General features: G+C 39.7%; 4 protein-coding genes across 26 annotated transcripts in view; 1 reads left to right on the forward strand and 3 right to left on the reverse strand.

Moving 5' to 3' along the window:
- LOC148869078 (uncharacterized) overlaps window positions 1-5,504 on the reverse strand; it is a 28,420-nt gene extending 22,916 nt beyond the window's left edge. The window contains exons 1-3 of one of the 2 annotated variants that reach the window (XM_088972408.1): window positions 4,674-5,504; window positions 4,241-4,363; window positions 4,048-4,118 (exon numbers count right to left, since the gene is read on the reverse strand). In XM_088972408.1, coding sequence (XP_088828534.1) covers window positions 4,048-4,118; window positions 4,241-4,363; window positions 4,674-5,213 — 734 coding nt within the window. In that variant the 5' untranslated portion in view covers window positions 5,214-5,504. Of the gene's footprint in view, window positions 1-4,047; window positions 4,119-4,240; window positions 4,370-4,673 lie in introns of both variants that reach the window. The other variant, XM_088972407.1, reaches the window with a different exon arrangement.
- An 8,538-nt stretch (window positions 5,505-14,042) lies between these two features.
- On the forward strand, window positions 14,043-14,344 carry LOC148869079 (uncharacterized). Its single transcript, XM_088972410.1, is given in 2 exon segments — window positions 14,043-14,138; window positions 14,140-14,344. Coding segments are annotated over 2 exon segments (240 nt in total). The 3' UTR covers window positions 14,284-14,344.
- LOC148869080 (uncharacterized) lies at window positions 14,044-17,630 on the reverse strand. The gene is made up of 5 exons (XM_088972409.1): window positions 17,360-17,630; window positions 15,571-16,507; window positions 15,352-15,482; window positions 14,813-15,161; window positions 14,044-14,693 (listed from the first exon to the last, which is right to left on the reverse strand). The coding sequence occupies exons 2-5, from the start codon at window positions 16,429-16,431 to the stop codon at window positions 14,685-14,687; spliced, it is 1,350 nt and encodes a 449-aa protein (XP_088828535.1). The 5' UTR covers window positions 16,432-16,507; window positions 17,360-17,630; the 3' UTR covers window positions 14,044-14,684.
- Window positions 17,631-19,986: 2,356 nt separating this feature from the next.
- On the reverse strand, window positions 19,987-26,153 carry LOC148869081 (putative glycosyltransferase At3g07620). 22 transcript variants are annotated; one of them, XM_088973299.1, is made up of 8 exons: window positions 25,828-25,927; window positions 24,820-24,897; window positions 23,857-24,101; window positions 23,001-23,107; window positions 22,077-22,884; window positions 21,844-21,974; window positions 21,034-21,382; window positions 19,987-20,952 (listed from the first exon to the last, which is right to left on the reverse strand). In XM_088973299.1, the coding sequence occupies exons 5-8, from the start codon at window positions 22,824-22,826 to the stop codon at window positions 20,287-20,289; spliced, it is 1,896 nt and encodes a 631-aa protein (XP_088829425.1). In that variant the 5' UTR covers window positions 22,827-22,884; window positions 23,001-23,107; window positions 23,857-24,101; window positions 24,820-24,897; window positions 25,828-25,927; the 3' UTR covers window positions 19,987-20,286. The 22 variants fall into 22 exon arrangements, with proteins under 22 accessions (XP_088829425.1, XP_088829412.1, XP_088829428.1 ...); XM_088973286.1 differs by having other exon boundaries at window positions 22,077-23,107; window positions 25,828-25,936; XM_088973302.1 differs by lacking the exon at window positions 23,001-23,107 and having other exon boundaries at window positions 21,844-21,965; window positions 25,828-25,935.
- Window positions 26,154-27,049: the final 896 nt, after the last annotated feature.

Raw genomic sequence — 27,049 nt, forward strand, 5'->3', positions numbered from 1 at the left:
ATCTAATATAAACTTGGAAAATGCCCATTGATATGGAGAGATGATTGATCCAAAGAATTTTAATCTTGACGCAAGCATTTCAGCAAAATAAAACCTAGGAAACCTTGGAATACCTTGTTAAACTCATGTGTACACCCTTTCCCAATCCCAAGACTTAGATCATTAACAAGTAAGAACTTGTGGTGGTTGACAGTGTAAGAGCAGATTCCATGACAGTAGACTATCCAACTATTGCATGAATTGTCACATGCCCATTTCAATTGAAGTTTCAACCATGTATTATACAAGTGATGCAAACAAAAGTCCTCTTGTGTATAACAAGCCATTGATTTTACATCCAACAGACTGTTAAGGACTATTTACTATCATTTCTCAAGGACTTTTATCAACTGCTAACTCTCATGTAGTTACAAGGTTTCCAGCATATCACACAAATAACTCTTTGCATCTTAGTAAGTTTGGGGCACCATAAAAGGATTGTCAGTGGACAATGTAAATGGGCTAATTGACATATAGCAAAAAAATAATACAAGGTTGTAATCAAATCCAGCCACCCAACTTAAATAATAATAATAATCAACAACAACAACAACAACAACAACAATAATAGTTGGCCTACCAACAATTCCAAATAAATTAAACAATAAATCCAGATAGTGCAATTTAAAACAAAAAGACCACCTCCTTCAAAGTGAAAAAAGACAATGGTACAAACATTACAAGTAACCTCCCTGCTTGCCTCTCATTCTCTGTTCACCAATTATAAGGGTGGTCATAGTCAGGTTGTAATTGTATAACAATCTCAAAGTGCAATGAAAATGAATGAAATGGCAATATGGGAAAAATCATAGCAAAAATATTTACATGAATAATTAAAACAATAAAACCTAAGGGCCATAGAGAAGGCAGAACTGGGAACCTGGTATGACATCCCAAGCTAACCACCTAAAGATTTAGGAGTTTGACAAGTTTTTTGTTTGAACTTTCAAGTGCTGCTCTGGTAATTAGACGTCTTACTCAACTAGTAAAAGTCACTTTCTGCTTCCCTTCTTTCATTCAACTGATACCAAACTTCAACAGAGAAATAACATGCAACACCATTTCTATATCACTTATGATACAGATTACAGAGGATTAACCTATGCTGCCCCAAAATAATCAATTGTAGCCCATGCAACCTCCATCAGATCCTGAGAAAGGCACAAGTCAATTCTTAAAACAGTGGGGCCACGTCAAGGTGGTTAAGGCATATTCTCAAAGAGGACAATACCAGTCTTAAGGGAGTTAACTTTGGCTGTTGGGGGCCAACAGCCTATGCTGTTGAGAGTGTTTTTTGGCCGGACATGTTCACCAATTCACGCCCATGTCTATGTCTATCATAGTTTTCAAGGCGCCAAGGTGAGGCTAGTCGCCTAGGCGATGGATTTTTTTTAAGTAAAACCATATATCCTAGGGTAGTTCCCTAGGTTCCATAACCATCTTTCCTTAATAATTATTCATAATTTTCATAAGAGAAGTGTAAATTTCATGTTTAAGTCTAGAAAGTCAACATCTTATGAGAAGAAAAAGAACAAAGGAAAGAAAATTCAAAAAATATAGGGGCAGAACCCCTACGTTTGTTATAGGAAAGAAGAAAAGAAAAGGTGGAAGAAGAAGAAGAAGAAGAAGAAGAAGAAGAAGAAGAAGAAGAAGAAGAAGATGTGGAAGAAGAAAATGTGTTGATTAGACAAAATTTTAAGTTCTTCCCTTGCTTATTGGTTAAGGTTTTGAAATTTTTGAGGTTCAATCAAGGGTCAAAATTTTGATACGATACGCCCTGTATTGGGTGTATTGTATTGTATCTTTGGGGTCTTGATACACCTGTTTATAGGTTTTTTCGGGGATCCATTTTTTTAAATTATATATATATATATATATATATATATATATATATATTTAAAAAATGAAATTGAAAACCAAAGAAATAAAAAAAATAGGGGGAGTATCGTTACAAGTACTAATACACCTCTACCCATCTACCGATACACAAAGGTGTATCGATACTTTGAACCATGGGTTCAATACAGCAGTTAGCAATGTTTTCATTGATTAAACCCTAACAAATAAGAAAATAATAAAAAGAAATTAGTATATAAACACATAAAATGAATATTCTAGTTTAATAATGTCTATTTTATAATTATAATGTCAAAAAATTAAAAATATAAAAGTATTTTGTAACCCAGTGCACAAAACTGCTAGGCGACTGGGCAAGGCGAGCCTCCAAGGGCACCTTGTCGCCTAGGTGTCGCCTAGGTGTCGCCTTGACAACTATGATGTCTATGGTTAAAAAGAAATAGGGGGCAATTACTATTTTACCCCACTCTATGGTAACGTGGCATTCCCAAAAATGTTCTCAATAGCATAGGTTGTTGGCCCCCAACAGCCAAAGTTTTCCCGTCCTAAGGTATCCCTTTTAGTTCAGCAAAGTGGGCCCCATGTTACCTTTGGCTTTTAATTTTAAATAGCTCCTCTTGGGTGTCAACTTAGAACATCCACAAGAAAGAGTATAACTCAAAGGACATAGGAGACACCAACAAGGGGGTATATAAAGCTCTGCTCAACTTTGATGGTAGTAGTATGGGAAATCCGGGACCATCTAGAATTGGAGGTGTATTTAGGAATGAAGGTGAAGGTCACATCATTGCTTTCGGGCTCTATTAGAGTAGGAAAATCTTTTCAGAGCAGAATTTCTAGCAGTATCACAGGGAGAGCATCAAGCAAATGAAATGCAAATGGAAAAGTAAATCATTAAGGGAGATTCCAAGGTGATAATTAATTGGCCACTTAAGAACCATGCAATGCCATGGAGATATAGAAGTGAAATCAGGAAATTTAAGTGGCTGACAAGGAATTGCAGTTGTAAGTCCATTGGATGAAAAGATCTTTAAGTGAAATGGCAGGTAGATTATCTAAACAGGGAGTGGATGAGGAACAATTTTTTCAAGCACAATTGTAAGAAATTTATAAGAATACATGGGAGAGATGGTTTTTTCCATGCTGTCTGCCCTTTTGATTGTATAATTTGTATATATTTCTTCCATCTAATGAAGTAAAGTTTTACTGATGAAAAAAAAAATCTTATTATAGGAGTTATTTCATCAGTTTAGGATTCTTATTATGAGAGTTTTTTTTAAGAAAAAATATTGATTTATTCTTATTTAAGAGTTATTTTTAGTTTAGGAGTTTGGAAACAGCCTCTCTGTACGTGCAGAGATAAGGCTGCATACATTTGTCCTTCCCCAGAACCCACATTGGCGGGAGCATCGTGCACTGGGCTGCCCTTCCAGTTTAGGAGTCTTTCTAGTATTGGTTTCTTAGTTGTTTTCCAACTCTAAGTATTGTAAGGTCCGTTTAAAACAGCTATAGCAGATTATAAGGCAGTTTGTTTTCTGGAAGGAATAAAAACAGTTTCTGTTAGATTCTTCAGACCCTAGTGGCTTCAATACATCTAGACCTCAGTCCCTTCTTCCCTAGGCATAACAAGTAGTTCAGGGACTGCTTGGTGGACTGTACAGCAGGGCTACTCAACGGCCCTGATTGTTACACCTTAAAACAGTAGCTACATCTTGGTAGTTGCATTAACTTAGAACATCATATTCAAATCACATCATCCACAAAATGGAAACAGTGACAAGCCACAAATCTAGCATAAAACCACTTCTTAAAGGCAACAATTTAATAAGATTCATAATTTCACAGATAAACAATTGCAAGATGGATGACTTGATAAGATCCCAGTATTATAAAGGCTCTAAAATGGATATAAAATCTATCAGATGAAATATTTTAACCATAATTTCCACCGAACTTATAGATTAAAAAAAAAATTGCCCCTTCTTGTTTGTTTTGATATAAATGGCGAAGAAAACAAACTTCTCGTTGTGAAAGGAATGAAATATAGTTCAGACATTTCAGCAGGAAAAACATTCCGGCCAGTTGACGTTGAAACATAATTATCCAAAAGGAAAATAGAAGTACTGTAATAGATATAATAATGATACTCACCAAAATTCAGCCATTTCACTTGATGGTATCTGTTTTAACAACGATTCATAGAATATCCTCAGTGGTTCTCTCTGCAAAAAAAAAAAAAAAAAAAAAAAAAAAACAGCGGCAAAGATAAATAAAAAAAACTAGAAAGATCGATACTTAATCATGGAAAGCAATCAGTACAGCACAAAAGGTATGGATCTAGTACCTCTTCAGGAGGATCATATTTCTGACCGGGCAAATTGTAAACCTTCTTCTCTGATTTCACTTTAACAGTCGTTGTTTTGGTGACAGTTTTGGACGAATTTGATGTTGTTGATGTTGTCTTGACCTTCACCTCCATTGCAAAAATAAAGTGATTATCAGAAAGAACCCAATCAACTTAACAAAATTTAAGAGGAAAATCGAAAATGGAAAGCTCAAATACCCTGAACACCTATAAACCGGAGACGCATAAATAAAATTAAGTAACAAAAAAAAACAATGTAAAACAATAAGCCAAGAACCACTAGATCCTCATAAGGATAAATCAGACAATTAACAAATAAATAAGCAAAAATAAACAAACATTGAAACCAAAGTTGACACCTGTTGGATACAAAGCGCGATAAATGGAAACCGAAAAAATCTCAAAGGGGTACCTCTGATTTTGAAACTGTGGAGACAGGTTTCTGCTTTGAATCCACAATCTGTTTGCTTGAACTGCCCACCTTCTTGTTTAGTACAATCCTAGGAATCTCAACAGAGTCATCTTGATTCGGCTTAACCTCTGATTTTGAAACTGTGGAGACAGGTTTCTGCTTTGAATCCACAATCTGTTTACTTGAACTGCCCACCTTCTTGTTAGTAAGTACAATCCTAGGAATCTTAGCAGAGTCACCTTGATTCGGCTTAACCTCTGATTTTGAAACTGTGGAGACAGGCTTCTGCTTTGAATCCACAATCTGTTTGCTTGAACTGCCCACCTTGTTAGTAAGTACAATCCTAGGAATCCCAGCAGAGTCATCTTGATTCGGCTTAACCTCTGATTTTGAAACTGTGGAGATAGGCTTCTTCTTTGAATCCACAATCTGTTTGCTTGAACTGCCCACCTTCTTGTTTAGTACAATCCTAGGAATCTCAACAGAGTCATCTTGATTCGGCTTAACCTTCACAAAACTACCTTTGATATTTGTAGCCATGTCAACTCCTATCGGTCGAATGAATCTCTTATCTTCTCATCATTCGACTCCTTAAATATTGTCATTACGATCATCAACTCTCTCTCTCTCTCTCTCTCTCTCTCTCTCTCTGTAATCTGAGCTATTTATTTGTGAAATTCAGATGAAAAGAAGAGGAAAACCTTCAATTTAACTTATTTAACTGCTTTTGGGGCGTAACGTATAACGGACCAAACGGCGTTTGCTGTGTTGCTCAGCTCTATAGCTCCTCCGCCCGCTTTTGCAAAGACCACTTTTGCCCTACTAGCCTTACTGATTCTATTTTGGAGACGGAGGAGGGCTACGGGGATAAAATGGTCATGTTGTCAATCGTGAACCGTACGAGAGACGATAATGATGCATGTCTAACTCGTAGAAAAAGAGTCGAAAACCTTAATCGCATCTAATGGTCAAAGCGGGTTATCCTGATCCAATGGTTGTAATCATCCCATAGTTGTACTATTGTTTACAATCTTCCGGTACTCAGACAAGCATCTTGGGAAATCGAACGGTTGTCTAAGTTGTAGGATGTCTTCATTAAGCTACAACCGTTCGGTTTAGGATTCGCCAGATCGCCGTAGGTGGATATGTTTGGCTTGAATATATGTTTATAGAGTTCACATCTAAGGGTGTCAATGGACGAGTTTTGGGTTGGACCCCGTCCAGTCCAAAATCATTTTTAACGGATTGGACGGATCAGTAAGATATATTAGATCAATCTGATTCAAAATATTTATTAGATTGGTTTGGACCTGATCCTTATCTAACAAATTTATATTTGGATTGGATTGGATTAAGTCAATATCTTATCCAAATTGATATAAGATAAAAATGTATGTGTCAATGGATTGGATTTGGGTTGAAATCAATCTAAATCAAAATAAATTTGAACAGATGGGATGGTCCAAACATTGAATTGGACCAGTCTAAATTGGTCTAAAATATTCATTGGATTGGATTGGACCTGGTTCATTTATAATGGACTCACATTGGACTGGATTGGATTGGACCAAATCCAGTCCAATTGACACCCCTATTCACATCTACCACCCACAGAACGTGCCCCAAAAATGCTCCACATGCACATTTCAAGTGCATTGAGATTTGAAAGCACCTCCTATACTTGTTATTGAGAGATATTCTCAATATATGGTTGAGATGTGTTGTGGGACATTTTTGGGCACATTCTATGAGGCAGATGTGATTTTGTGAGGAGAAATCTGGAAGTTGGTCTATTTGAGAACCTAATTGGAATTGATTTTGTGATTATATTCGATAAGGGCAACTTTTGGATCTTATTATTAATAAAAATAATTTTTTTAAAAATATTTATAGAACATAGAAGTCACAATCAATATATTGAAGAAAAGGAATACCATATTCACAAACCAAATAATTCGACTATATAAAATAAAGAACGAGACTACTATCTTTGCATGAAGATATGCAAGGGAAACAATAGCCCAATAGGAACTATAGTATTTGAAACAATATATACATATATACATCAATTCAAGAATTTTCATTCTCCTCGATATCTAATTAACAATATGTGAAGCGAAACCTTGACCGCTTTAGCAGATCAAAACTAGTCTCATCGAGACCTTCTCCCTAGAAGGATCTCCAATGCCATCTGATGCGGGGTAATTTGGCCCAACCTAGCAGTCAAGGTACACGTGGATGCGATCAGTTAGTAGGGTGACAACTCAGTAAGAGAGCCTTGCCAATAGCTTGAGAGCTCGGGACCTTGAGCACCTCGGCACCTAATTCAGTTCGAGGCCAAAGGACCGAAGTGCCAATTCAGAGCCAAAGAACCGAGGTGCCAGTTTGGGACTAAAGAACCGAAGCGCCACATAAGCGACACCAGAAGCTTCCCCAATGGACTTTTAATCCCCCGGGATCACGATGTCTAGTAACAGGGCTCATCCTCACCCCGTCTGAATCGAAGGAAAGTGATAAACCTTATCAACTAGCACCTTGCTCTACTTCGGAAACGGAATGATTCTTATCTATGCAGACTGGGGATCCCGGAGTCTTTACGTAAGGTTCACGGCTACTAAACTATATAAGGGCATCGATCCTTAGTGCATTGCTCTCCTTCAGAAACGAAACGGTTCTTATCTATGCAGCCTGGGGATCCTGGAGTCTTTACGTAAGGTTCACTGCTACTCAACTATATAAGGGCATCGATCCTCAAGGCGAAGGTACACGCGATTACTCACATTCAAGCTCTCTAGCATTCATACTTAGCTCATAAACACACAGAATACTGACTTAAGCATTGGAGCGACCTCACCGGGTCTTCCACCCCAGTCCCTCTGAGCACTGTTTTGCAGATTGATCCAACTCGCCACGTAAGTACGTCCAGGCAGTTCTCCAGCTAGGAGCTTCCAGATCGTGCATCATCAATTGGCATTGTCTATGGGAAACGACCAAAAGGCCATCCCAATCCTAGTTGCAGTTCTAGTTTTCGCTCCGGCCTCAATGGATTCTTCCAGCAACACCGGGAAAAGCATCGAGTTGAATGTCACCAGGGGGCAAGATCAGCGATCAACCATCCCCCAAGGCCCCACGGTATGTATTGGCTAGTTTACTATTCCCCTTACAGCTTCAGGGGTCTCATCATTGTCTGTACCACAGGGCACCACGCAAGTGAGCGTTCCGCTCCCCCCGTGGGTGCGACTTTCTCTGAGCCATCCGTGGTCTCCTGAAATCGAACACTCCCAATTTCATGACCTTGTTCAATGCATCTGGACGATACAGATCCAGATGCAGCAGGTCCAATTGTTTCAACAATATTAGCAGTACTACCTGTACCAGCAGTATTAGCAGTAGTTCCCACCACTACAGTCGAACCAGTAGCCAATTTCACCCCGACACCAAGGGTTGCACCAGGGCTAGAACCAAAACCGGCCCGAAACCAACCAGAACGTCCACCAATCCCCCCATCGGGGTGAGGGGACCTTGTAGGTACCAGTCCCTCCTAGGGGTTAGACTCCACCTCGTGGGAGGAGGGACGGTCAACACACTCCCCCAGTATCATAAGGAAACCTTAGAAATAGGCCTAAGGATAGCCAACTTAACAAGGCCAACCTGCCACGACACTCCCAACAAGAGAACAATGGATCGTGGGGAGATAATAACCAGCCTGGAGCTAGAGGCATGAACTCGAGGCTAGTCCCTTTCGTGCCTCGTGATAGGCGATGCGAACTCCACAACCAGGAGAACTCAGCAAGAAGGAACCAAGACCCACCTAGCGACAGTGTTTGTGACAATGCCGAGATACCAGACTAGACTGAGGTCAGCAGCACCAACGCCGAGCCAAAGAAGAAGCAACAATGGCGACGCCACAAGACTTGTCGCTCCTCAACTAGAAACAGTACGCCAGCGAAGCCAAGCCAACAAGCAAAGCAAGTTAAGGAAAGGGAAGAAGTGAGCTCGGTGGCAATGAAGACCCGTGCCTCCCTTGCTTAGCCGGTTATCTCCTCTGTCTCCTGAGCTCTTAGCAACCCCAATGTCGAAAGACTTCAAGGTTCCACCACTGGACAAGTATGATGGGTCGTTCGACCCCAATGATCACGTGGATTCTTTCTAATTTCATATGCACCTAGCCAGGGCTAATGAAGCCTGCATGTGTGTGGCCTTCTCCACCACATTCAGGGGGGTAGTTCGAACCTGATATAGGAACCTCGCACTGGGCTCCATCAAGAGCTGGGCACAGTTTGCCAAGCTGTTCACTACACATTTCATTACCAGCAAGAAATGCCCCAATTTGCAAGAGAGCCTCCTAGACGTGGTTCAGAGGGAAGGGGAGTCAATCAGAAGTTATATCAAAGCGCTTCAACAACACTTGCCTACAAATACCGGACCTCAATCCAACAATGTGTCTCACAGCAACGAAGAAGGGAATCACCCATAGAAAGTTCAAGTGGCATGTGGTAGCCAACAAACCAAAAGATATCCCCGAATTCCTTAAATTGGTAGGCTAGTTCATTGGTACCGAGGAGGAGATTAGCCAGAAGACTGATAATCCACCGGCTGAAAAGAGGAAGAGGGAGAATGAAGGGACGAGCAATAGAAGGCAGAAAAGCAAGAAGAGTAAGTCCTTGAGCAGGGGAAGAAGCAAGTCAAGTAGCAGGTCCCCCTCGCACGGCCACAAGTTAGGTCAGCATTCCAGGACTTTACCAGCAGAGAGAACGAACTATACACCTCTGAATGCTAAGCGAGGAGAGATCTTAATGGCCATTAAGGATTCCTCCTTTGTCAGATGGCCACCCAGGCTAAGGGGAGACCCGACAACAAGAAACCCGAATATCTACTACCATTTTCCACCGAGATCATGGACACAACACGGAAAATTGCAGGAATCTTCATGACGAGATCGAAGAGCTTATCCATTGCAGGTACCAGAAAAATTACATCCTACGAGAGGAGAGAGGGCAGGTAGACCGACAGAGGGATCGGTAGGGGGACCAACTGAGGAATGCCCCCGATACTAGCAGGCAGAATGAGCAGCCGCCTCGATAGCTACCAGAGGAGAGGCCAGTTCGCGAAGTGATCAATATGATCATCGACGGGTCCATCATTGCGGGATGTACATTAGCAGCTGGGAGAACTTCGGTCCGTGAATTGGAGAATGAAAGCGAAAACCCGCCAAAGCGAACTCAACTCAAAGAACCTATCTACTTCACTGAGGACGACGCGCATGGGATCCAATACTCGCATGGTGGTGCTTTAGTAGTGAAGCTAAGGATCAACAACTTCGAGGTGAAACGCATTTTAGTGGACTCAGGCAACTCAGTAGATATACTCTTTAAGCAGGCCTTCGATAAATTGCAGCTGCAGCAGAGCGACCTGAAGCCTGTAGATACACCCTTGATAAGGTTCAATGGTGAAGAGGTCAGGTCTCTTGGTTGAATCACAGTACCCGTGGAGGCAGACACGTAACCAAACATTGTACGATTTGAGCATACATTCTTGGTGGTCGCTACTTCGTCCCCCTATAATGCAATAGTAGGTTGGCCTATCACAGAGGTTTTACATGCGATAGTGTCCACTTACTACTTAGCGATGAAGTTTCCAACTGACTACGGCATGGGGGTCGTGCGAGGTGACCAACTTGAATCCCGTAAATGTTATGTGGCCGCTCTGAAAGGGAAAGCAAAGCTAGCGGAAGACGTCGAGCTCGAGCAACCAATGGAGTACATCAAAGAGCGAGTTGCCCCGAAAGAAGAAATGGTCCACATACTGGTCTCTGACGCCCAACCAACTAGAACTCTCCAGATCGGTGCCTCGATCAACGAGCCACTTCAAACTCAACTAGTAAGTTTTTTACTTAAAAATTTAGATATTTTTGCTTGGTTCGCAGTAGAGATGCCTGAAATTGAACCCAAAATAATAACTCACAAGCTTATTGTTGACCCTTTAGTTAGACCAATAAGACAAAAGAAACACAATCTCGCCCCGGAACGATAGAGGGTAGTCGATGAGGAGGTTGGGAAACTCCTCGCGGCAGACTTCATTAGGGAAGTCCATTTCCCAAGTTGGGTGGCCAACCCGGTTCTGGTGAAGAAGGCCAACGGCAAGTGGCACATGTGTGTTGACTACACCAACCTGAACAGAGCCTGCCTGAAAGACTGTTTTCCACTGCCCAAGATTGACCGCCTAGTGGACATGACCTTAAGGCATGAGTTGCTAAGTTTTTGGTTGCTTACTTTGGTTACAACCAGATTAGGATGGATTCTGCTGACCAAGACAAGACTGCATTTGTAACTGAGCTCGAGCTATACTATTATATGGTTATGCCCTTTTGATTGAAAAACGTTGAGGCAGCATTCCAACGCCTTGTAAATAAAGTTTTTGAGCCATTGATCGGCAATAAAGTAGAACGTTATCTTGATGACATGGTCATGAAGACCCAATTTTTGAACTCTTTGTTAATTGATTTAAATGATGTTTTTCAAAATTTAAGAAGATATAGTATAAAATTAAATCTGAATAAGTGTGTCTTCGGAGTCACTTCGGGTAAATTCCTAAGCTACATAGTCAACCAACGTGGCATCAAATCCAACCCGAAAAAAAATAAAGGCAATCCTAGATATGAGACTACATCGAAAAATAAAAGAAGTCCAAAGGCTAACTGGTCGGGTAGCAGCCCTAAGCCGCTTCATGTCTAAATCGGCGGACTGATGCCTCCCCTTTTTTGAAGCAATAAAAAAGAGCAAAAATTTTGAATGGACCGAAGAGTGCCAGCTTGCCTTTGACAAGCTGAAAAGGTACCTAAGTACCACACCGGTTTTAACTCGTCCTGAAGAAGGGGACGAGTTAAAACTATACCTCTCCACGAGTGACGAAGTAGTTAGTTCGGTACTGATCAAAGAAGTAGATCAGATCTAACAACCCATCTACTATGTTAGTAAAGTTTTGCAGGATGCAGAGACTAGGTATCCGGAGATCGAAAAACTAACATACACGTTGGTCGTAGCAGCCTGGAAACCACGCCCATACTTCCAGGGCCACACTATCATTGTTTTCACCAACAAACCTTTGAGACAAATTTTGCTTAAGCCCGAGGTGTCTGGAAGATTAACGAAATGATCCATTGAGCTGTGCGAATATGACATCTGGTTCGAGCCACGACCAACAATTAAAGCCCAAGTCTTGACAGACTTTGTAGTAGAGTGCACGTTCAACGCACCAACCCTTGAATTGACCAAGCCTGCTTACACGTTGGAGGCGTCAACCAGTGCAGCACCAGACCCGGTCAAAGTAGTACTGACTTGGGACGAGGAGCCCTGGATCCTCCATGTTGACGGCTCGTCCAACCAGCGAGGAAGCGGTGTGGGACTGCTACTATACAGCCCAAGCGAGGTGAAGCTGGAGTATGCTCTCCGATTCGGATTCGAGGCATTGAACAATGAAGCAGAGTATGAAGCTCTGATTGCCGGGCTGAACTTAGCAAAGGAGATGAGAGCAAAGCATCTTATCGTATGCAATGATTCACAATTGGTGATCAACCAAGTTATTGGTGACTATGAAGCCCACGACCCAAATATGTCAGCTTACTTGGCCAAAGTCAAAGAGATCCTGCATAGCTTCAGCTCCTGTTTCATCAGGCAAATTTCGAGGTCCAAGAACACTGAGGCCAACGCCTTATCACGCCTAGCGAGCACGAGCGACAACTATGCGAACTGTATACATAAAGAACCTACCTCGGCCTAGCATTCTTAGGGGGGAGGGGGCAAAAGAGGTCGCCCACGTGTTGCAAGCGGAACCGAGCTGGATCGACCCGATTACCTGCTCCATGAGACCTTACCTGTAGAACACAATGCAGCTCAGAGAGTAGAGCGTCAATCAGACAAGTATGTCCTCATAGACTAACGACTCTATAGGAGATCCTTCATGCTCCCCTACCTGCGCTGCCTGTGACCCTCAGAAGTTGAGCTCGTACTTCGTGAAACCCATGAAGGCTTGTGCGGTGGACACTTAGGGGGTAGAGCCCTTGCATAGAAAGTGTTAAGGCAGGGCTACTATTGGCCCACAATTAGGGCAGATGCACTTGAGCTCTTCAAGAAGTGTGATAGATGTCAGAGGCATGCCAATATTCACTATCAACCTACTGCCAATTTGAAGTACCTTACCAACCCATGACCCTTTGCGCAGTGGGGAATCAACATTCTCGATCCTTTCCCATCGACAATTGGGCAAAGGAGGTTCTTGGTTGTGGTAGTAGATTATTTTACGAAGTGGGTGGAAGTCGAGCCCCTAGTAATCATCACAGCTCGCAACATACAAAATTTCTTCTAGATGAGCATAGTATGCCACTTTGGACTACCCTGGGTGTTGATATCCGATAATGAGAAGTTCAAAGATATTAAGTTCCAAAACTGGTGTGCCGAGATGGGGATTCAGCAAAATTTCACCTCGATAGCACACCTTCAAGCGAACGGACAAACAGAAGTAACTAATAGGGCGATACTTCGCGGATTGAAAGCTCACCTAGCCCGAGCAAAGGGATTGTGGGTGGATGAACTGCCTAGTGTCCTTTGGGCCTACCAAACTACTGTCAAGACCACGACGGGTGAGACCCCCTTCAACCTCACATGTGGTACAGAGGTGGTGATCACGGTAGAGATTGAGGTATCCACATTGCGACTTGAAGCCTATGATGAGGAAGCAAACGACGACAAGCCCCGTACCAACCTGGACCTGGTAGAGGAGGTGCAAGACCTAGCCTACATCCGGACTGCGACATACTAGTAGAGAGTTGCTCGGTACTATAACGCTCGGGTTAAGAAGTAGCAGTTTCGTGTTGACGACCAGTTCGGTCCGAGTTTACCTACGCCTGGCTCAAGTTTGTATGTATTTGTACTCCTCCCAAACTGAGCTTTAGCAATAAAATGGGATTTTTTTCTAAAAATGGGAAGTAAAATGAATGTCTCGTTTGCTGTTCAAAGACCATTTCATCCCCAAAACCATCAAATTCTAGCTACAAGAAACACATTTTACATACAGCATCCAACTGTTCTAAGAGCATTTCAAAGACCATTCCACCATTATTTTTCAATATTCAAATTTCCACTTTAACTTTCAGACATGATCAGAGAAGGGGGGCGGGGGGATGGGGGGTTGGTTATTCAAGAAAGACCACCAACCTGTAATGATGCATTCACCCATTCTGTTCATTACCTTCTCGTTTTCTTTCTCCCTTTCTTTGGTCTGTTCTTTACAAAGAAGGATTATTTCTGAGATGTTCTAATCTTGTTGCTCTCATCTGGGTTTTAACTGAAAAACTCTATTGAACCAGATTGAATGGAGGGTCATATAAAAAAGATCATATTTCATGGGCTTACTGTGCCAAAGAAAATGTTTCTGCACCTTCCTTACACCTAGCTGCATTGCAAGATACTTCTCCTCTGGTATTAAACGGAGTATGTCTTTCAAATTGGGTATGTCTTTCTCAGGGAGGATTACTGAGAATGCATCCCAATCTAAAACCTCAAAAAAAGGAGGTATAAAGTTATCAGATATAATCACAGGGACACACTCATAGAATATGGCTTCAACAATCCTTGGACTATTGACCTCATAACCCTTGGCACAGATACAGTACTTGCTACTCTTCATGTGCTGGATATAGTTCATTTTTCTTGCAACACCATGAGGCAATGGACCAAAAATCTTCATGTCTGGATCCTTCTTCCAGTACTGCAGCAGGATTGGTCGTAAATACCCATGCATGTTGCCAGAAAAGAAGGCAAGAATTGTCCTCTCAGAAGGAGGTTTTCCACCGACATCTCTGAGAGGATTCTTTGCAAAACGGACATATGTTTCTGGAAGAGATACATCCCTCCCTATTTTGAAGCCACCAGCGACATCAGCATTGCAGAGGGCTTTAATGCAACGTTCCATGTGATGCCTAGTTTCATATGGAGCCTGAGAAAGTTTAGTTCATCAGTAGGACTGCACAACATGCACAAATAGATTCTAAGGTAATAATACAAATAACCTGTTACATTGAAGTTCAAGCTTAGTAGTGATTAAAAGGTATAGAGCACAAGTTTTAACATAGAGAAGCATACCCAATCATGGCAAGCAACAAGAAAGTGATCTGCTCCTCCAGTCCTATTCCAGAAGGGATATTTTGCAGCAATCATGTCAACATAGCTTTTCAAGTATTGTCTTAGGTTCATCCGATTGTGTGAATTATGCACATACAACGTGTACTCTAGCATTCTTGTGCTAAAAGGCATGTAAAATAGGTGAGCTTTTTTAGGATCCTTCACAGAAAAGTGTCTGTTTCCCTCCATTAGTTTCATAAACCATCCCTCAGAAGCATATATTCCCTTGAGTATTGGCTGATGAAATATGGGTTTTCTTCCTTCCCTATAGACATAGACTTTGAGCATGCCTTCCATCAGTTCATAGCTCCTGCAATGTGACCATATAGAAGTTCTAAATTAAATAGCTCTCCACAAGTACAACATCAACAGTTTTAAGCTTTCCTACTCATGATTACTAGAATGCATATCCATTTACATTGTTAAAACATTAAAAAAATATGCCAGTATTACTAAAACTCATCAGAAGCTTAACCCCAAAACTAATGTAGAAGAAAGACCTTTTAAACATGGATACATTCCGAAAAAGCGGAGCATAAAGTTCACGATCATTCCTTACAACAGGAGCATTCTGGATCTGTTCTTTTGCGGACAAAAGTTCCTGATCATGCACTGAAGACCACCGTGGCTTCTACATTCAAGAAAAATTAAAAGATAATTCTACAAAGAAATCAATCATCCATAAATCATTCCAACTTTCATTGGTAGCAAAAACATACCAGCGAACGGGGAGATGCACGGCTACGAATCAATAAATTGTTCATCTCAGCAATTGAAGTTACAGATGTTGGTGGCATCTCACACTTCATTTTCTTCCTTGCAGGATCATCATTCGTTTTGTTAGATTGAAAAGTTAATGATATAATGGACTCATTGGAACTTATACCTAAATTACTAAGATTTGTTATGCTAGTTGAAGAAACAGGTGATAATGTCAGGAGAGAAGATGCAGCATGAGTAACTGGACTTTCAGTTTTCTCTAGTGTCAAACCTGTATCTGGTTTCTGCCTGCTGCCAAATAAAAAATCAGTATCTGGTGTAATAATCTGCTTATGGGTAAGATTTTGTTGAGATTCTCTAGATTTGTCCAGCAAAGGATCAGTATGTGGATCTTTAAAATCATCCAATGTAGAATTTTTATTTATAACTTCCTCAAATAAAGATTCATTATCAGGCTCTATACCCTCATCTAGTTCAAAGTCATTATCTGGACCTCTGTCCTCTAATACGAAATCATCCTCCCGGTCAATGGCCCCTACATTTGTTTCATTGTCATGCTCAGTTTCTTCTATCACATTGGAAAGATTGGTATTTTTCACCATCTCAAGAGTTTCAAATGAACCAGTAGAGTTCGAAGTATTAACAAGCAGGAAGTTATCAACCTTGACAGATTTAGGGGGAGAATTGCTTTTCCCAAATTTGGTAAGCTTGCTAACTAGAGATTTAGACAGAAGAGCATTTCCATAGGGAAGCATCAAGGACTGAAGCAGTAGGATAATAATAGTTGCTATCCCCAAGACAAAAAGCAATCTCCTGGTTTCAAACTGGCATAGCTTTTGAAATTGAAGCACATACTCCATGTCATTAATAATGCACTAACTATCCGATGATCTTTGTTCTGCTTTAGATCTCAGGCTTATACTACTTCATGCAACCCTGAAAATTTAACAAGAGTAATAAAGTGAGTCCGGAGAAAAAAAAAATCAAGTGAGCACTGAAGCAAACTCCAGCAATTGTTTTAATTTTTAAGAACTCTTATCATGAAGAAGACAAATTCGACATATTTTAACTGAACAATGGGAAAAAGAAATGAACAGAGATGCACCAAAATAGAACAAAATCAGTAGTAATCCAGACTATTGGTAAGCATGTCAGTAACACAATTTCCAACAGAATCTGATAATAGAACTAAGATAATCATACATCAATTAGAAATTTAGAATAACACTTAATGAAAGTTGTCCTAGCAGAAACCTAAGGAATTCTTCATTGTTTCAAAGAATAGACAAGGAATGAAAAGCAAAGTGGTAGGACTAAAACCCAAGGATAAAACTAAAAGAGAGGAACCCCACCTTCATTATGACTATATAATAGTTTTATGAACAAACTAGTACCTAAGATACATAACTCTCCACAGAGAACGTAACATTTAGTACAAGAGAAACTCACTTATCTTCTCAGCAGCAGAATTAAAAACTGAAGTACTATTCCTTTCCAATGCAGAAAAAGAACTGAAGCAATGGCAGCCGGGGAGTGGAACCATAAGAATGACAACAGGTACAGACAATTATTCGTCTATATCAGTACATAAAAACCTCAAACGAAGATTTTATATCAGAAGCCTTACAATCCCAAGGATGCAATGAGCCCTAGAAGACAACTTCTCGAACAGAGGACTTGTAAAGCTAAAAAGGAAAGCAAGTAGAGCAAAACCGACGATAGCAAGTAAAATTAGTAAACCAGAGCACTAATCGTAGAAAGTAGGAACTTCAGTAACTAGGAACATACAGCAAACCACAGAGATCTGAACAAAACCCAAACCGCACCGATCTGCAACTTGGCAGTAATGGGACTGAGAGCTCGAGCTACGACAAGGGAAGAAGAAAATGTCTTTCAACTGCTTTTAAGACCTCAGGAAGATAACTCTTGTTCAATGGACTTGTGAAGATATTTAGCATTTGAGAAACCCTAAGAGTTTCAGTTTGCTTGAGTAGGACTGTAGGAGCTGAACTTACTCAGCTTACAGGTAAAGATTAAAGAAGAAGAAAAGGGAATCTTCTACCAAACAATTAAAATAGTCATTTTATTTAGTAAATTCCATAATTAATAATTAGGAAGAGAAAATGATTGTTTATTTGATCATGCTTTGGATAAATATTTCACAGCGGTTGTTGGTAGTTACTGCTCGGAAGTCGGAACCACCAACTTTCTTCATTCAGAGTTAGGGTCGGACCAACCGCCGCTCCCGACAGACAGAAACGATTGAGCACTTAATTTAATAATTTTTTTTTTCGCTTAAAACGATTGAGCACTTAGTTTAATAATTTTTTTTTTTCGCTTAATGGGGCTACACAGCAGGGTTAGCCCATCCCCTTTCCCTTAACCCCTCATCCCCTTAAAACGATTGAGCACTTAGTTTAATAATTTTTTTTTTTTTCGCTTAATGGGGCTACACAGCAGGGTTAGCCCATCCCCTTTCCCTTAACCCCTCAACCCCTACTGGCAGCGGGATTTGATCCCACGTCTCTATTCCGACGAATCAACAACCTACCAATTGAGTCATCATCAATTGGCTTAATTTAATAATTTTTTATCAAGGCAAATGTGATCCGCAGTCCGCTTGGGGCTTTGTTGAGATCAAATCAGTCCATTGCCCCTCACAACGTACCACACATATCCCTGTCATCTTTAAGAAATATCTCCCAATGATATTCTCAGAAATGATAATATCATCATGGGGGGAGATGTTTTCTATACATGAAGGGATGTGCTGTGGGACTTGTGAGGGACAATCTTGTGAGGGCCTGATTTGAACTTGACTTTGTTGCATTTTCTGTTTGAAATTTTACATGGTAGAATTGGGATCTGCTCCTCACATAACACTTAATTGCGGGTGCCCCACTCCATTGTGAATATTTCCCATATTTGTTATTTCGAGATGTTCCCAATGCACATTTTCGATGTACTGTGAGATGCCAGTGGGGCACGCTTTAGCGCAATTGTGATCTCGTTCAGGGAAATGTTCTCAATGCACACTCAGATCTGCACATGGGGTGTAAATGTGAATTTAGCCCAAGCACACTTAAAATAAATACTTATTTATATTTAATAAAAATATAAACACTTAAAATAAGTGATAGGGACCGCATAATGAAAAGTAAGTACTTACAAAATAAAAAGTCGAGAATAAGTGTTTACATTAAAAAATAAATCAGAATTGGATGGCATTTTTCAAGTTCTTATTTCGTGATTTTCAAAATAGGACCGAATAGATTATTTTGCCAAAAACCATTGATTTGGTCAGCGAACTGCTGATTCAGACATTCTACCATTTGAACCATTCAACGATTTGACCATTTTTTATATTTTATATTTTTTATTTTTCTATCAGAACAGGCCATTCATACAATTTGAACAGTTGGACCGTTTGACCTAGGAACCGAACCCTCACCAGTTCGTTGTCCAGTTAGGTTTTAAAAACCTTGACTTATTCAATCCTCTGTGTTTTGTTCATTTTCCAGGAATTGCCCCACCTGAACCATTGTCATCGCCTCTCTCTGTGCTGCCGTGAATGTGGAATAAGCATTTGTTTATTTATTTACTTTTTTGCTTTTCTTTGTATTAATCCAATAGATGGATATATGTTAAATTAGGGCTATAATTATCATTTCTACAATAAATAGTTATGGGATAAAGGATTCACCAAACACTGCAACGAGAATAAGTATAAGGAGTTTGACAACAGACCTCCCAAACACTAACAAATATTTATTTGAATAAATACTTAAAAATAAATATTTATAAACACTTATTTTCTCACATTCCTAAAAATGTACTTACAAATAAATCACTATAAAGACTTCAACAACATTAAAAATATAATTTGCAAAAGCTTTTAAAATTGAACGGACAACAAACTGGTCAGTGGTCCGAATCACAGTCCGACTATTTGAATTAAATGGACGGCCCATTCTTACAAAAAATAAAAAATAAAAACCACCAAAAACATTAAACGGTTCAAATGGTTCGACCACTCAAGTCAGCAGTGCTGATCAAATCAATGGTCTTTGGCAAAATAACAGTTTTGAGGTAAAATGGAACTGGTCACCTGACCGGTTCCCGATTTTTCGATCCGACCGTTCGGTCCAGTTTTGAAAACCACGACAATTTGTGATGTTTCACTTTATCACGGGTTGAATCCAGGTTTGAGTTTTTCTCCGAATTATCAAGGCCATATAAAAGCTGAATATGCTGCATTCATAGATTTTGCCTCTCAAGTCTCAAGTATGTTACCTTATTTTCTTTTTCCTGTTGATCTGAAAAGAAAAAAAAAGTATTAAATTACAGTGATATATATATATATATATATATATATATATATATATATAAATACCATCTAATGGCACACCGCAACATCCATAAAAAAATGACGCACTACAACCTCAGACCATCATCTACAAGAAATTGTTCCATCTCCTGTATTTTTTAATGCCACATTTCACATCAAATATCTGCTTTGTATCCACATCTTCCTGAATCCTGAATCATGATCAAAAGAAATGGCTGATTACTCACTCAGCTGTTAGATATGAATGCCAAATTCCTCTTTCCTCCATTCTCCCTCTTCTGGCCTTAAGCTCTTTCTAATTTCTACTTCAGAAAGAAGAGGTACTTTAAATATGTGATCCGTCAATACCTTATATCTCTCCTGGTTCTCATGTTCCAATCTGAAAAACTCTATTGTACCAAACAGAGTGAAGGATCATGTGAAAGATATCATACTTGACAGGCGTTGTGTGCCAAAGAAAATGCCGTTGCGCCTTCTTTACCCCCAGCTGCAACCTGCGGTACTTCTCCTCTGGGATTGAAAGCAGTATATTCTTCAAATTGGGAATATCTTTCTCCAGGACAAATACGGAAAATGCTTCCCAGTCTAGAACCTCAAAGAAAGGAGGAACAAAATTGTCTGATATGATCACAGGGACGCATTCATAGAAGATAGCCTCAACCACCCGGGGGCTGTTGACCTCGTAACCTTTCGCACAAATACAGTATTTGCTGCTCTTCATGTGTTGAATGTAATTCATTTTGCTCTTTCCGCTACGACCCATCCGCCCAAAGATCTTCATATCAGGATCTTTGTTCTCCCAATATTTCAATAGGATGGGACGAACATATCCATGCATGCTCCCTGCAAAGAAGGCAAGAATTGATCTCTTGGAAAGAGGCTTGCCCCCAAGATCTCTGAGAGGGTCCCTTGGAACACGCACATATGTCTCTGGAAGAGAAACATCCTTCCCTATTTTGAAGTCTCCACTTACATCTGCATTGCAAAGAGCTTTGATGCAGAGAGCCATATGCTGCCTTGTCTCAGATGGGGCCTGAGAAATTACAGCTTGTCAGGAACAGTCTATATCAATACTTTGAATTAAATGCTGCAGCAAGCCTGAAATTATTTATACCCAGTCATGACAAGCAACAAGAAAATGATCTGATCCACCAGTTCTGTTCCAGAAAGGATATTTTGCAGCAATCATGTCGATGTAATTCTTCAAATGCTTGATCAGGTTCTTTTGATTGTGTGAATTGGGCACATACAAGGTCTCCTCTAGCATTCGTGAACTAAAAGGTAAGTAAAACAGGTGAGCTTTTCTAGGGTCCTTCACCACAAAATGTTTGTTTGCCTCCATCAGTTTCATAAACCATCCTTCAGAAGCATATATTCCTTTGAGTGGTGGCTGATGAAAGATAGGCCTTTCTCCTTCTTTGTAGATGTAGACTTTGAGCATGCGTTCCATCAGTTCATAACTCCTGCAAGAATGAAAGCTCTATTGGCAATTTTGAAAGTTCTGTACAAAAAGGGTTGACTAAAATAAGTAAGAAGATAGTTTTGTATATTGGGATACTAGATTCAATGGCATCAGAAGATCAAGGACCTTGAGCCACACCAAAAGCCTAGTACCTATACTCAATAGGTAAGTTGCATATTTTCAGGTTCAAGCCAAAGATCAAGGACCAAAGGTGAGCTACGAAGGTTTCCCAAAAACAAGTCTATAAAATTTTGCAAACAGTGTTCTTATTGCATATAATGAACCACTAAATGCAACATATTTACCTTTGTTGAGCATACACATGAAACAGAGCAAGTACTCAGTATGAATTCAAATTCCTCCAATAATAAAACTTTGCACAGGTTAAAACAAATATGGCATGGGATAATTACATATGATAGAGAATATTGGCATATCTACCTTATGTTTGAACAGACTTACATTTTAAATTTGGAAACATTTCGAAATAGAGGTGCATAAAGTTCTATATCCTTCTTTACTATAAGAGAATTCTCAATTTGTGATCTTGCAAGTAGAAGTTCCTGATCTCGTGCAGAAGAACCCTGCAGAGTCTAAAGATAAATTTAGAAAGAAAAAAAAATGGTTAAACTAGCTCTTTGTACAAAACTGAACCCTTGCTAGTAAATTAGTTTACAAGTTCAAGACCAACATACCTTGGGCTGAGAAGCAGCACGGCTTTGAGATAATAAATGGTTCATGTCAGATAGAGACATTATTGATGGTGACAGCACATCACTCTTTGGTGTGTTTGTTACAGGGTTATTAGTGATTGTAGAGTTACCAACTGGCATTGGTGGACCACTTAGCAATGCCTGAGATTTTTCATCATTAGGAATTGCTTCTACTGATTGCTTGATCACAAAAGATGTATTAGAGTTGACAGATGGGATTGAAGTATTTGAATTTGCATCCAAATTTCTTAGAAAAGTTCCACTACTAGAACCTTCTGGTGGTAATGCAAATGGAGGTGATGTACCCAGAGCTGTGGTTCCAATTTTCTCTGGCACCACACTATTATTTTCTTTCTGAACATTGTCTAGTGGAAAGCTACCATCCAATTTTGTGAAATTGCCTTTATCCTGTGTTTCCCCAGCCTTTGCCTGTGCAGAACTGTTGTCTCTATCCTTAGCATCCCCCATAGTTGAATTTTTATCCAAATCTAAAATTCTCACTGATGAAGATTCTTTAGACAGATCTTTATTCCTGTATAGTTCAGTAGCATTCTCTGGGCCTACGTCCTCTGATTTCAGTCCATTCTGATGGTCTTCATTCTTTCTCTTCGTTTCATTTCCATCCTTAATTCCTTCCCCCGTATGGGAAGCCCCAAAATTTGTCACCACCCCTGGAGGCATGGTTGAATTATTTGAGTTTGAATCATTTAGGAGGGATGAGTTATGAACCATTTCAGATTCAGGGATTGAATCATCACGTGCAAGGCCACTTTTTCCAAGTCCCAGAGTTCTACTAGTAGGAAATAAAGACAATAAGACATTTCTGTATGGAAGTGAAAAGGATTGAACTAGTATTATAGTAAAAGCTATTATCCCCATCACCAAAAGCAATCTTTTGGTTTCAACCTGACATAGCTTCTGTAATTGATGCAGATGCTCCATATTCATAGAAATAGCATAGGTTACCAAAGTAGAAAAGAAATCACTATCGGTTGGGAGCAATTATATTAGCCCTGCAAAATTATCCAAATTTCTAAGTTCAACCATAAAATTTAGAATTTGCTTCATTCAATAATTAGAACTGATCTAGGGAGGACAAAGCATGTAGAGCAATAAGGTTAAGAGACCACAACATGCAGAGAACGTAGACATTCACATTTATTAAAACAGGCAGAGACAACTAAATGTAGTGAAGTAGAGTAAATTCAACTTCAAGAAAATCAACCTTTCCATCCAATAGAATACCAAAATACAGAAAGTCTTCTAGTGATACAGATTCCTAGGAAAAGCAAAGAAACACACCACATTTTATTGGACAGAAAAGGACAAATCTAGCAGATAAGAGTCTTGAAATTACATGCTTGGGGAATAATTCACTGCTATTGGCATGCCATGACTCGAGAGAGGTGTATAAAGAAAAATAGATAAGCCAATAATGTACAACAAAGAACATATAAGTATAAGCTATTTGTAGAGAGGAAATACATGTTAAAACAGGTCAATACAAGGAATAATATCTTCCATTAACAAATTAAATTCCCTCGTCTTTTTGAACCAAAAGGCTGCTGCAGCTATAGAGTATGGACAGACAATATATTTGGAACATCAAAAACTATGAACACATGCCATGCAAGCATAAAAAATTAGCTAATAAAATAGCTAATTGTCTACATAAAACCTACCATAAAGTATTTGAAGAAGAAATGTGTCACTCTGAATATGAATTGAACTTGGAAAGATTTAAATCTTCTGATTAGAGTACCTCGACAACTAAAAATGTGGAAAATGACAGAATGTGCATTTGGGAGGGCTTTCATGTAGCAGCTTCTGGCTTTACAAGGTGGACCCCACCTGGACAGCCAATAATCAATATTAAGTGAAAATCATGAAAGCCCAAGTGCCCATTTTGGAGGGATGAAGTGCAGTGGCTTCTGGATTACTGAGGTGGGTCGCACGTAGACAGCCTATAAGCTATGTTTGGTGAAAAATCTGGAGAGCCCAAATCAGCTGTGAAACAGTTACACGAAGGGCAGTCAGCTTCAACCTCATTTTTTCTTTTTTTTTTTGGGAAAATTCCCGATAGCACCCTGTACTTTGTGCCGCTTTGGTCCCCAAACTTTAAAATGCGACAATTCAGTACCTGAACTTTCAAAACGTGACAATCCAGTACCGGTCATTAATCAGCAGTTAACCTACCGTTAAATGACATTTGAAAATGACACAAATGCCCTTCAAGTGTCATTTAATTTTCTTTATCAACCATCTAAACGTTGGCAAAAAATTAACAGTTCCAAATCCTTGCTTCTTCCATTCAAGAAAGTTGGGGTTAAGTTTGAGTGGGCATTCAGATGGGTCCAACTTTCTTGAATAGAAGAGGCAAGGATTTGGGACCATTAATTTTTTTGACAACGTTTGGATAGTTGATAAAGAAAATTAGATGACACTCAAAAGGGCATTTCTGTCTTTTTAAAATGCCACTTAACAGCTGATTAACAGTTAGTTAATGCCAGGTACTGGATTGCCATGTTTTGAAAGTTCGGGTACTGAATTGTCACATTTTAAAGATTGGGGACCAAAGTGACACTAGACCCAAAGTACAGGGTACTAATGGGGAATTTTCCCCTTTTTTTTTTAACCACAAACTTTACTCAAGTGGAGGGGGGGCCAGCCGGGCACCTCCGAATTTTATCAATCAACCAGTATCAAAGGGAAAATAATATACCACCTTGCTCCATAACCCATAGTACAAAACAACTCCTTGACACACTCCACCCAACGAGCGCTTCAAAGCAGCTGAACCAACCTAAACGGACCACAAAATAGTTATGTTACAGCCAAAAAATGTGGCTTTCCGCTCAAGCTTTTTTAGTGGCTTCTCCAAAGCAGCTCAATTAAACCAGCTTAGTCAAAACTTCAGCCCTCTAGAACGGGCCCAGAATCATAAAATTAAAGCTTCACACCGATATTTTGTACCTACTTGATAAAACTCAGAATGCACCTTCAAATCATTATCATTAATATCATAATCCTTAACCTTAAGTTAAGTACAGTATAAATATATGCGATACATTTCAATTAACACTCACCCCGGGAAAGAAAAAAGGGGAAAAAAAGAAAGAGAGAACGAGTGACAGAAAATGGCTACCAAAAATCGAAATAAAGAAAAAAAAATTTACTAGCGTCGTCGAATTTAGCCAAAATAAGCAAGGAAAACGGCATGCAAGTTTGGAACAGAATGATCCGAGTATCATACAGGAAAAGATTGAACAATAAGAGTGTGATTTCAAAAGACAAGTCCTCAATCTAATAACCAGGACCTAAACTACCACATTCCGAGAAAACTGATTCAGGAGATCTAAACATGCATTAAACCCTAACCATCAAATCTTCTTATCACTATTTACCCGAGAAACTAAAAGGTCTAACAACAGAAGTAGAAGAAGAGAGAGTCAATTCGAACAAAATCAACTTCCAATCTTCTTGTGCAAGCAAAAAGAAAAATCACTTACTACAAAAACATATTATTCTTTCTGCAATCATAAAACTACAAACTTACAGCAACAAAAGAAACGAAACTACACCAGTAAAGAATTTAAAAGAAAATACTAAAAAATGAACCGAAATCAAAGAAAGAAAATCCTGCAAAGATCATAATGGCGACATTCTTGTCAGATTAGAAATATTAGATCGCAAACAAAAACGACTTTACCAAGTTGACTTCAATTGAATTTACCCGCGTGTCCGTTTCGCAAATGGACATGCTTGAGAACAGAGAAACCTCAGCTTGAGTATATGAGCTTCAACTTCAAGCCTGATGAAAAGCATTTCCTGTTGAACGTTCATCACTTCTTAACATTTTCCTTCCAGCTCGACGATGTTGCTTAGGTGGCAATCGAGCTTTGCAAGAACAATGGCTGATGGTTCGGAAGTACCACTGCTCTTGCCTGAATATTACAAGCATGCCACTTTGACTTTTCTGACTTATGGTAAATAAATACGAGTGTGGGAGACGAGACGCGTTGAGGAGAGACGTGCGCCATGCGGCAAGGGCAGCTCGTCTCTCAAGAATTGGGAGCATGTGCTTCTTAGATTTGACCACGTTCCGTTGGATTGTACTAATCAGATGACCGAGTAGGTAGGTTGGGGCCTACCTAGCATTATGTACTTTCGCTCGTTCAATTGGCATATAAAAAACCGAAAATTTGAACGGCAACACAGCCAATACTAAGATAAGACCGTGTGAAGTGAGTGATATTAGCATACGTGGACCAACCAAAGAGAGATAGAAAAACGCCACGTGTTTAATATGTGAAGCGACCGAAGCTTGGCCTGAGCACTGAGGACACGGGAGACAGGACGCAGTATACGTGAATCGGGCCCCATAATTTGCCAATTGTCCAAATGTCTGAGCATCAATAATTCAGAACCAACGGTACCCACCATCAGTTTCAAGCAATAAAGCTATGGGTGCAAGTTGGGTGTATCCAATTCAGTTAAAATTTTTGCACAAATTGATTTGAGTTTTTAACTTTAAGATGAACCTGAGAAAAAAAAATTTCGGGCATAAATTAAACTCAGATTGGGCTTATGTTGAGGCCTTGGTATTGATTCGATGCAATTTAAATTTGCTCAACATTTTATGATGTATATTATCAACCTATTCTATCGGAAAATTGAGCTACAAAGCTCAATCTGTTCAAGTCCAAGCCTAGCTCAAGCAGGGATGGCAATAGAGTGGGTTCAATGAGAGTTTTGAAAATTCTAGACTTTACCCGCCTAGCAGGTTTGATTTTGAGAATCCAAACCCTCATTGAACATAAAAATGCAAAACCCTCTCTGTATTCAAAGGTAAGGGTGGGTTGGGTTTAAAATTCGCATCTAATTTCTTATTATTTCTTGTTATATAAAAGCAATAAATAAGTAAAATAACATAAATAAACAACAAATTTCCCAAT

Source organism: Nelumbo lutea, chromosome 2 (genome assembly GCF_056320005.1).
Source record: "Nelumbo lutea isolate HS-2025 chromosome 2, American lotus-T2T, whole genome shotgun sequence".
Lineage (NCBI taxonomy): Eukaryota > Viridiplantae > Streptophyta > Magnoliopsida > Proteales > Nelumbonaceae > Nelumbo > Nelumbo lutea.

Bases quoted from the DNA above. Each gene is read 5' to 3' on its own strand.
- LOC148869080 (XM_088972409.1), bottom strand. From the start codon at position 16,431: ATGGAGTATGTGCTTCAATTTCAAAAGCTATGCCAGTTTGAAACCAGG. The intron at 15,483-15,570 runs GTATGTTTTTGC...TCTTGAATGTAG, and splicing joins GTGCATCTCCCCGTTCGCTG to AAGCCACGGTGGTCTTCAGT. The intron at 15,162-15,351 runs GTCTTTCTTCTA...GTCACATTGCAG, and splicing joins AATGTATCCATGTTTAAAAG to GAGCTATGAACTGATGGAAG.
- LOC148869081 (XM_088973284.1), bottom strand. From the start codon at position 23,042: ATGAATATGGAGCATCTGCATCAATTACAGAAGCTATGTCAGGTTGAA. The intron at 21,975-22,076 runs GTATGTTGGTCT...ATTTATCTTTAG, and splicing joins GTGCTGCTTCTCAGCCCAAG to ACTCTGCAGGGTTCTTCTGC. The intron at 21,383-21,843 runs GTAAGTCTGTTC...TCATTCTTGCAG, and splicing joins AATGTTTCCAAATTTAAAAT to GAGTTATGAACTGATGGAAC.